The sequence below is a fragment of the Lactuca serriola genome, chromosome 9 (assembly GCF_051521515.1).
Source record: "Lactuca serriola cultivar US96UC23 chromosome 9, Lser_US96UC23_V15, whole genome shotgun sequence".
NCBI classification, from domain to species: domain Eukaryota; kingdom Viridiplantae; phylum Streptophyta; class Magnoliopsida; order Asterales; family Asteraceae; genus Lactuca; species Lactuca serriola.
In genome coordinates this window covers 18,083,294-18,094,615 of record NC_136416.1, presented here as the reverse complement: position 1 = coordinate 18,094,615, position 11,322 = coordinate 18,083,294, and the positions used below count along the sequence as shown (strand labels likewise).

General features: G+C 36.1%; 1 protein-coding gene across 2 annotated transcripts; it reads left to right on the top strand.

Moving 5' to 3' along the window:
* The first annotated feature begins 7,401 nt into the window (after positions 1 to 7,401).
* Positions 7,402 to 10,175, top strand: VPS25 (E2F/DP family winged-helix DNA-binding domain-containing protein). Of its 2 annotated transcripts, XM_079021323.1 has the most exons (7): positions 7,402 to 7,558; positions 7,777 to 7,865; positions 8,241 to 8,380; positions 8,788 to 8,841; positions 9,242 to 9,330; positions 9,405 to 9,480; positions 9,875 to 10,175. In XM_079021323.1, the coding sequence occupies exons 2-7, from the start codon at positions 7,807 to 7,809 to the stop codon at positions 9,994 to 9,996; spliced, it is 540 nt and encodes a 179-aa protein (XP_078877449.1). In that variant the 5' UTR covers positions 7,402 to 7,558; positions 7,777 to 7,806; the 3' UTR covers positions 9,997 to 10,175. The 2 variants fall into 2 exon arrangements, with proteins under 2 accessions (XP_078877449.1, XP_078877450.1); XM_079021324.1 differs by lacking the exon at positions 8,788 to 8,841.
* The last annotated feature ends 1,147 nt before the right edge of the window (positions 10,176 to 11,322 follow it).

Genomic DNA, 11,322 nt, shown 5'->3' with positions numbered 1-11,322 from the left:
GTGCTTCGTTTTTGTGGTAAAATGGCCATAGTTCGCACAACATGGACTGATAAAAATCCAGGTAGACGCTTCTGGGGATGCCCTACTAAGGTACGCAAATGTTTTTTTTTTTTTTGGATTTCAGCATAAATCTCCCATTACATGTTACAATCTTCTTTTGTTTCTTAAATTTTGAAGGGATCCAAATGTCGATTTATTGGGTGGGTTGATGGTCCAATTTGTGAACGTTCAAAAGCTATTATACCTGGGCTGTTGAGGTCAAACAACAAATTGAAGTCACAAAACACAAGACTCAAGTGTTACCTGTTATGTAGTTGGGTGTTGTTCGTGTTTGTTCTGGTTTATAAGAAGTAGATTGAAGTGTAATGGTTTGGGTGGTTTCTAAGTGTAATGGTTTGGCTGGTTTCTAAGCAGTATATTGAAGTGTAATGGTTTGGGTAGTGTTTTAATGTTTTTGGTAGTATCTTGTTTAAGCAATGTAATCTTTTGGGCAATACTTTGTGGTAGTCTTTTGTGGTTAAAATGTACGCAATGTAAGACATGTTTTGCAAGAATTTGTCAATGGTGATTATATTTGGTATGTACATTTTGACAAATTTATTTTGTTTGTGGTTTTGTTTAAAAGGGCATATTGGTCAATTTATTTTGTATGTGGTTTACAAATTATCAATGACAAATGTATGTTTTGTTTAAAAGGGCATATTGGTAAATTTATTTAGTTTGTGGTTTACACATTATGAATGACAATTGTATGTTTTGTTTAAAATGGCATATTGGTCAAGTTCTACAACAAAAAATTATACATGAGAATAACATCAAGACATTAAAGATAACATAAGCCATTACATCAAATCCAGTGTAAATTGTTCCCATACATCACAGGGGTACACTATCAAGTACCAAAAATAACATCCAAAATGCTTAAACCCCAAAACACATAAAGTGCTAAACATACAATACACATAAATCCAAAAAAAGTCACTTATACCCCTACATACATCAAAATCCCTTGAAATCCAATCACTTACCCCCTTGGCCTTTGCAAGTTCTAGCATTGTGCCCTTTAATTTTACACTTGCTGCAAGTTACTTGGATAAACTTTCTTGTAAGCTTTCCACTCCCACTAGCAATATGGCTTTGACTCCCACTACCACTAGCAACATTGTCTCCCTTCTTCTGGCTTTTCTCCTCAGCAGATTGCCTCCTCTTTTTCTTGGGCCTTCCAGGCTGATTTTTGTGTAGAGGAGGGGTGATTTTAATTGGGAATTCACTTATAGGCCACATTGTTGGACCTTTAATAGGCTCTACCTTATACACATAAGCTGCTTTCCATGTTTCTAGGCAGTGCACCCTGTGGGCATAGGTGTGCAGCTCTCCAACTTCCTCACCATTATCTGCTTTGTCATTTAGGACTGCAATGACATGCTTACAAGGGAGTCCTGTTAATTCCCACTTCCTACAACTGCATACTCTTTCAACCATGTCAACAACATGTTGATCCTGCCATGGCCCTTGCACTTGGTATTTATCTGACCCATTCCACCTAACTGTGTACTGAGATTCCCAATTCACATTCCTCTCCATGATCTTTGTTGCAGATGGGGTTAGTGGACCAACACACTTCTTTTGCACCTTTATGACATTGCATATTCTTTTCATCATATACTCCCTAATGTACTCCAAGCAGGTTATCAGTGGCTTGTCCCTTCCCTCAATCAATTTGCTATTAAAAATTTCACAAAGATTATTCAAAAGCATATCTGAAACTGCTCTACCTGAAAACACCACAATAATGTCAGGATCAAACATATACTAACACAAAAGGATCAAACATATACCAACACAAAAGGGTAAATTTGGAAGCTGAAGTATATACCTGTGAAGTGGCTTCTTGCCCAGTGTTGTGGGGGAATCCGCTTCAACCAATTATAAGCTTCTATATCATATGAGCCGAATTGTTGCATCCTATGATTGAACTCTGGTATTGTTGTAGTTGTAGCACAATTCCACAAGTGTTCTTTGTACTTATTAGTTCTCCATGTTTTTCTCATATTGTCATGTATATGCCTGAGAAAAAACATGTGCTCAGCACATCGGAACAACTGAGAAATGACAGCCTGCAATCCCTATAAAGGAATTAACACATAGTTAATATAGTACATCCAAATATGTCAAATATAAACAACAAATTACAAACCTTTTGTCTGTCACTTATAAATGTGAAGTTTGAGTTTGCATATAGGTCCAGATCATCTATAATACACTCTAGAAACCACTTACAACTGTCAGTGTTCTCAGTCTCAACAATGGCATAAGCTAGGGGTATATTCCATTGTTGGAGTCTACCCTAACTGTGGTTAAAATTTGTCCTGGGAAAGGGCCTTTCATAAATGCCCCATAAAAACCTAGAAAATCCCTCAAACAAGCTCTAAAGCCCTTCTTCATTCCACCCAAACACACATACATCATTTTAAACCTTTTTGAGGTAGCACTTAGGTTGGGTTCTGAATCAAACTCTAACTTCACAGTGGTTTCTGGATTAGTAGACTGCAACTCCAGGATGTAATCTCTAAGAACATCATATTGCTTTTTGTAATCACCCTGGACAAGTTTTTTTGCAGTAGATTTGGCCCTGAATACCTTGTGAATAGAGAATCCAACTTGATAATCCTTTTGAAGTTATTCTTGAAGAGCTCTGACTGGGATTGTTGGGTTGGATTCAATCTGGTCCATTATCTGCTTAGATATAACCTTTGTTGTTGTAGATCTAACTTTTCTTGTCTGGAGGCATTTATGTTCGTGGTTGTAAGTTTTTATGAACCAATTACTATTTACATCTGACCTAGAATGTAACGCCCGTAGATCCGGGCTAGTCAATTTAGAGATAATAGGGGTCGAAAACGACATTTAGACAAAAGATTATTTAGAATAAATAATCTTAACCAAGTTGTAGAATATGTATCAAGGTTTCCGTACATATAAAGAACGCCGAAATCCGAGTTATAACGAAGAAGTTATGGCCCGTCGAAGTTTTTCGACAAAACCGGCACGACACCGTGAGACGTAAATAGTGAATTTACGATAGAAGAATTTTTGGCCTTAGTAATATAAACCAAATTTGTAGTATAAGTTAAAAGGAGAACATCCATAAAAAGAACGCCCAAATCTGACTTCGTATGAGGAAGTTATGATTTTTCTAAGATTTGACTTAGCAGTGCACAACCCAAAACTCGAATTTTAGTTCGAGCGGTTTTTGGCTTATGCAACCTTAATGAGAGTTGAAGATCTCATTAATAGGAACTCAACGGTAAAAAGATAGACGAAAACGGAGTCCGTATGAAGGAGTTACGAATTCTTCGCGGTCATTTAACAGTCTAATCTCCTACTACTGTTAAACTTAAGATCGGTCGAGAACTAGCCGACGGATTCTAAATGAAAGTTGTAGATCTTGTTTTTACCTACGCGTGTAAAAAAAGAACGTCGAAAACAAAGTTCGTGCGAAAGTTATGAATTTTTGAAAATCGGTTGATTTCTACCCTGTGTGCGTCGCCACGTGTCAGCACCAGGTGAAAACTTGGAGCCTACGCAACACCACGACGTGGTGAGAGCCACCACGATGTGGTGACGCCCCTGGAGACCTATAAATAGAGGCTCGAGGCTGCCTCTTTTTCTCACACATTTCCCCACTTCTTTTTCTCTATCTATACTCTCTCTCTCTAAGCCCTAAAACCCCCCAAAAAGCCTAGGGAACCCCCTAGCACGAGGCGGAAGCCCCGGAGCGCCTGACGGCTCCAAAAGGAAGAGCCTTCGGTTCAGAAACTCTGCTCAGGCAGAGCCTGGTTTCCAACGAAACCCGTTGTAAGTGAGTTATACCTACCCTATCTTTAGTATAGCTTATGTTTTAATATAGTAACATTATTAGGAACTGATAATGAGTATTTGGGCTATCATCATGAGTTATATAAGAGTGTTTCTTAACGCTTATAAAATAGGAATAATAGCTAGACTATTAATTAGTCTCGTCAAATGTTAGACTAAACTCTAGTGGTAATGATACTAGGTTTTGTCTGAGGGAAATTGTTTTAACAGTAACGAAGTGCTGTCCGAGTACCGAGTCATCAGGTGAGTGCATGGTCCCTTTCATCTTACACATAGATATGAAGTATTTTATATAAATTACGTGCTATGTGTGCATATTATCTGAATACTTGCTGTCTATGCTGGATGAACGATTTTATACATGTTTTAAATGATTTAAACTATATATGTATTTTATATCTACGATAATGTTGGGGTAAAACATGGGTAGATGTAATAGATGAAATATGAGTTGATGATGAGTTGAGAGGTGTTATAGACCATGAGGTGAGGGTGAGAGGTGGACGATGTGAGAAGCCTTTTCCCAAACGATGGCCCCATCATTCAACAGAGTATGGATGACAACCACAGACTATTCTAGACAGTCCAGTGGAACACTAGCAGGCTCGCAACCTGTAGGTGTTGTGAACGATATTTTTCACCCGGTGTACTCTAAACCTAGGTGATCATGCAGACTTGATGCCTAAACCCTGGTTATCATGCAAACTTGATGCCTAAACCCTGGTGATCATGCAGACTTGATGTCTAAACCCTGGTGATCATGCAGACTTGATGCCTAAACCCTGGTGATCATGCAGACTTGATGCCTAAACCCTGGTGATCATGCATACTTGATGCCTAAACCCTGGTGATCATGCAGACTTGATACCTAAACCTTGGTGATCAGGCAGACTTGATGCCAAAACCTTGGCGACTATGCAGACTTAGTGCCCGTTGTGTAAACCATGGAAACGATGGACTTTGTGCCGATTCCTTAGGATGATCCTTAGGAACGAATGAACGAGGAATAGCTGATTCTTAGGGTAGATCCTTAAGACTAAAGAAGATAATGGGGATGGGTAATTGGGTTGATTGTTTGATTGTTTAAACATAATAATTATATTATTGTGGGTTGAAAACCCTATGTACTCACCAGGTTTCTCAACCTGACCCACTCAGTTTATTTATATCACAAGTGTTGATATGAAGTCACATTACACTGAGAGATTAAAGATATGCAGATCACTAGTGTAAATAAATGTAAGTTTCGTTTATGCTTATGTTTCTGTATTAACAATGACATCCCAAACGTTTTAAAATGAATAAAATACGTTTCTTCGAAAATGTTTTGATAACGTATTTATCGAGTTTTTCTGGGAACAAATTCCGCAACATTTTTATTAAAAGAAGTACTTTGATTTTTTTAAAGCATAAACAAAATCGGTCTTTTCTGGCCGTGAAAAATGGGGATGTCACATAGAACCTTGTGTCACCAAAGGACAAGGGGTAGGTTCACCCACATGACCATCATTAATGGCTACAGTTCCTTTACAGATTGCCCTTAACCTCATTTTGTCGTTTTTCACAAAGAATATATTCCTTCTTGTTTCCAGTGCATGCAATTGTATCATATCCTTTAACTCCTTCTTATGTTTATATTTTTGTCCTATCCTAAAAGTTACCTTGTGTATCTCCCCTTGAGAGCACCTAGTCTCCTTCCCCAATTCCTTTATTACAACTCTTCTTTTCCTATCTATATCAGAACCCTCATCCAATGAATCCCATTGATCATTATCTATAACATCCAACTCTTCATTGACCTCATCACTCTCATTCTCTCTATACTTTGATAATCTTTTTTCAAAAAATTCTGCTTCAAGATCTATATTCATGTAAAAATCCCTCATATCTACTTCTATATCAGGGATTATGTTGTCTTCATCCACCCAGAAATCACTATCATCACTGTCCTCACTCTCATCACTTCTTTCATGATTCTCTTCATCAGTCTCTATGTTATCTTCACTTCCATCATCAACTGCAAAATCTCTCATCTCTACATTCTCATCATTCATTTCATTTCTGTCATGATTCTCTTTTTCAGTGACTTCCTTATTAACTGCATTTTCCTCACCTTCATGAACCTCATCATCTACATTTTGTTCATTAGACTGTAAAATCTGTTGGTACAACCCAATATCAAAGTCATTAGCTTCCTCATCAAATTCATTAAATCCCTGGTCAATATCATTACATGCCTCATGAAATTCATTAAAATTCTGGTTAATATCATTACATGCCTCATCAAATTCATTAAATCCGTGGTCAAATTCATTAGTTGCATCATCCTTATTCCCACCAATCCTATCAACACCAACATCATCCATCACCAATTTCTTAATACATGATGACAATGGTTTGTCCTTGATAAATTCCCTTTTCTTATTATATTCAGGGGATATCGACAAGGCTAAAGCAACTTCATTTGCTATCATAGGTGGTATGCATGTTTGTGGCATGTCAATGGGTTGGTTATTAGTTGGGGGGGGGGGGGGGGTTGATGTTCATCGGTCTCCTCTAATTGCTCAATAATAACTTTTCTTATAGGTTTAGGAGCCATAAAGTAAGTAAGCAAGTTAGTAATACCATGTTCGGTGTAAACCCTTATCAGTTTATGCTCCTTCACATACTGGGCAAGATTGAGGACATCATCATCATTTCCTAGGGCCTGTAGCCCAAAATGCATGTCTCCCTTTGGCACTCGAAAATGATAGTAGATAACTGGAGGAACTGAGTATCCTAACCCTTTCATAATCGCATCCATCTCGTGAATAGAAAACTCTTCTATATCCACCATATTTACGTACGTCAAAGTACCCTCAATGTAGTTGACATTTGGAAACTTTGTGAGCTCACCTCCATGATGTAGCTTGATGGTAAACAATGTAGGGTGTCCATCTTCAAAACAAGAGCAAAAAAAAAAAAACTTCAGAAGGTATGATTTCTTGTAAGCAAATCAAGAAAATTATCAAAAACAAAATTACGTACCATAAACTGCCCTTGGGTCGAATGACGTGCTTGACAACCTTAAGTGCCACATTTGTATATGTATTCACTACGAAACTCGCCTGATCGAAGCTATCAACCTTGGTAATCAGTTTAGGGTTCTTGATCCTCAGTCAATGAGGAGGGAAATTGTATTGACTCACGGTTTTTAAGGACTATAAATGTGAATTAGGCTCGATATTATCCGTATGGCGATGCATACATACGAACTCTCCTTTATTAATATAAAATAAGGGGCATAAATAGAGAATGGCCAAAATACCCCTGATTTGACTAGTCAAACATAACTTAACAGAGGTAAATAGACGGAAGTTAACCCATTGGACCAAATATACAAGAAAATGAAAACTTTGGACTTGTGGCGCTAGCCAAAACTTTTTTAGACCAACCCGACAATTTTGTGTAAACCACAAACATTTGTGCAGTTTTGTCTTTAAACTAATTTGTGAAAGTTCATTACTTTTACGCAAAACTATACATAGGTCACCTGATATAACCAGTATCTCCGACACACAAACAGCTTTTCTACTTGGGAAATTAGGTCAAACCGATTCGTCTAGACATATAATTGATCATCCTGTTGCAACAGAACGCTCACAGTAACGCAATTTGTGATTGCTCGCCTAAAGCTATCGTAAGATCCTAACATTTCCTCTCTTACACTCCTTACGACTTCTGTTGCTTTTGGTGGTGAAATTGAGATTTGTACTTTAAGGCACTATGAGTCATGATTGTGATTTCGATTGCGAAGTTAGAGTTTAAGGGATTATATGACTTATGTACCACTTAGAAATCGGACTTGTTTTTCTCAATTCTAAATAACAGCAAGCATCATATTTGATTTTTCTGCAGGATTACGAAGTTAATTCTGAGTGCAAGACGATGCAGACACTTGGCGATCATAAGTTGCCCCACTTCTTTAATTATCCGCCCTACTTTACGTAATGACTTACTTTTTTTCCAAGCTACGTTTATTGTTAAATTCACTCTAGCCATCTATATGGAGAATTATAAATCGCCTACTGTTCCTGTATTGTTATTTTAGAAAATATGTGCATTTTGAAGGTAGAAATAGTCAAAGATCTTTCAAAGACAAGTAGAACTATTATGCGTGAAATCCCAAATTGGATATTGAAAACGCTACACTACAAATGATAAGATAACTGTTTATCGTAAAAAAATTATAAGTGTTTATTGCCTTCTTGAAGTTAATGGTATCCAGTAACTAGGTTTGAGCATTTTCTTGAGAATCCCTATTGACATGGTTTGGTCACTGTTTGGGATCAGTTTTGTATTTACATTGCATCTTTCATCAGGTTGCAGCCTGTGAGAGAAACAAGAGAGAAGCAAATACAACTATGGAAGGAACTTATTCTTGATTATTGTCGAACACAAAAGATATTTATAATTGGATTGGAAGAAGACTTTCCCCTGTTCTCCAACCCTGCAATTGAAAGTAAGCACTCCCTTCTTTTACTTGTTCAAATAGTCCTTGGAGGCATATTTGACTTTCCATACAATTGTACTTTGTTTTATGTTCCAAATAAATTGTTGTTCCATGGCTCATTTTTGCACACTGTGGACTATAGTGTTTGTGTGTGTATTTTTTTTTGGTATTATGTGTTCTCTTATTTGTGATTAGTATTGATGATTCTTATATATGACAAGTTGTCAAAATGTCATTGATGACTTCCTTAAAACCAAGGAAAAACCAAGCTTCATTGTCTTCAATGTGGTAGTCTTAAACAAGATATCAACGTGATTCTTGAAATGATTTCACAAAATTACTAAAATTAGATGAAATTATTTATGATTGATTTATTCAACTGTAGTGGTGGATAAGTTTTGAATGTGGTAGTGCAGGGTCTCTGAATCATGAAGCAAGAGAAGCTTTCCTGTCAGCCATAGTCTTGGATGGTTCGTGTCCATTTTACTTTCTTGATTTTCTTTATCCCTTTTTTTTAGGATTCCTAGTCACACATATTCAACAATAGGCTTATTTATTTTTTATTTTTTAATTATAAATATAATCTGTAAAACTAGTAAGGAATTTAGGTTGTGTTTGTTACACGGGACAACAATGGATTGGACAAGCTTTCTAGGGCTATTTTCAATGACGGGGATGAGAAGGGCATTTATGTCTTTTGCACATATGTTAGATTGAGAGTGAATCCTTGCCCCACCTTTTTTGGGTGACACAAACTATCACCATTTTTGTCTCATTGACACCGGTCTCAGCCTGTACAGTTTGAGGCATGCTAAACACAGTACCACCTGTTCTGTCATGTCATGTCCTGACTGTTTGAAATGATAACAGGACGTGCAGAATGGATGGACAAGAGTCATAGGCAATGTCTTATCTTGTGGCATCGTATAAAAGACTGGGCTGACCTCATCGTACGCTTTGTATGTACTATGCTATTCTTTTCATTTATCAAAGTAAGTGGATGTTTTTTTTTAAATGATTATCGATTTATTAGGTTAAGGAGAATGGATTAGAGGACAGTGTAATGACAATTGAGGAAATACGTTCAGGGATCGAGTCACGTGGAACAGGTAATTTCTCTGACCATTTATTTTTGCAAAAAATAATTGAAGACTATCTTACATCTTTGGTCCCTAATTATAGCTGATTTTTTCAACTTTGGTTCCAAAAAACTTTCTCTTGCAATTTTGGTCCTTATTTGAGATCCTTGTAACATTTTTGTTCTTGTTTCCAAGTAGAGTAACTATATTATTGGGACAAAATTGGCAAAAAAAAACTAGCTATAGTCATTTCAGTTGGAACAGCGACCAAGGACCTTAAATATGGACGAAAATTGCATGATAAAACTTTTTGGGACCAAAATTGCAAAAACCGGCTACATCTAGGGACAAAAAATGTAAATTTACTCGGATTAAAAAAAATGAATCGAATCAATGGTTCTAAAACAATTAGAAAGTATCTCAGATATCCATGGAATGGACCGAACTGTTCTAGTGAGGGCACTTAAACTTCTGGAAAACAAAGGAAAACTTGCAATCTTCAAGGGAACTTCAACAGATGATGAGGGCGTAAAATTTTCTGTTTGATTTGTACTTCAATCATTACATTTCTTTTTGCAACACTTATTATATGCTGGATTGGATCATCTTTGTGATGGAAAAAAGATGACACAGTTATTATATTTTGTTTTTTATAATGAGGCAAATTGTAGGAAGCCACATGTTTTACTCTCTTTATCAATATAGGCAATGTACTTTATTTTTTACCCTTATTAGCAATATACTTAACATTTATTTACACATTTCTGTGATACATAAAAATGAAGTACATTGCTCATATTGTATTTTTAGGGATGTAAGTGTGTTGTTATCATGGGTAAAAAAATATCAAGTACTTTGATGTTATAGGTAATAAATAAAGTAGGCTGAGCAATTAGGTTATTATTATGGGTAAAGAAATAAAAATACATTGCTTTTGCTTTTATACATTAAATTTCTTAGTAGCGAGAGGAAAGTAGGTTGCTATTCCACATAATTTGCCTTTTATAATGGTAGAGAAGTTGGGTTTATTTTAGTGGACAAAATAAAAATTGAGCCGCTGTTTACCAAATGAAACGGGTGTTGGGGAGGGTGGGGCCATATTGCCATAATAGCAAGTTGAGCTTGTGATAGATTGCATGTTTTGCATAAAGTTTTTGCAGAGGCCTTTGGATAATAGTAAGCGTCTAAAAAACTTAATGTTCAGATTTTCAAGCAATAAAAAGTTATCAAATATCTTGAATTCCAGTCTCAATTCTATATTTGTCACAATCTCTCTCTCTCTCTCTCTCTTTCTCGGTCTCATGTCACATATCTAACTTTTCTTATCTTTGCTTTTATAAAACATATAGAATAAATGGTGGTAGTATATAACTATAATATCGGGGAATAATATTTAAAGTAACCAATAAAGCATTCATCTTTAGCATAAAACTGACATTCCTATTGCCGTCTTGCAAAAATACCTTCACCCCCGCTTTTAGCATAAATTTTGAATCAAATTCCAATTTACATAAAACCATTCAACTTGCAACAACTTGTCTCCCATCTCCATAAATCCATTATAGGGAGTACTCATTGCATTGATAGTTGTACTATGAATTTATAATAGACCCTGAATATTCATTTTCTATTTCTCTTTTAATTATTTGCTTATAATTGTGGATGGAGAGTATTTTGAATTTTGATGCATAACTTGATAATGGACCCAAAATTTGCACTAAAGTTGACAAAAGCAATTCCTTTAAGACCAGGCTTGAAAGAATCTACAAGCTGCAAAGCCAATATCTCACAAGTTATTTTGAATTATAAGCTTCTATTTATATAACTAGTATAAAATTCTAAAGATTCAGATCATGACATTATATTCTACTT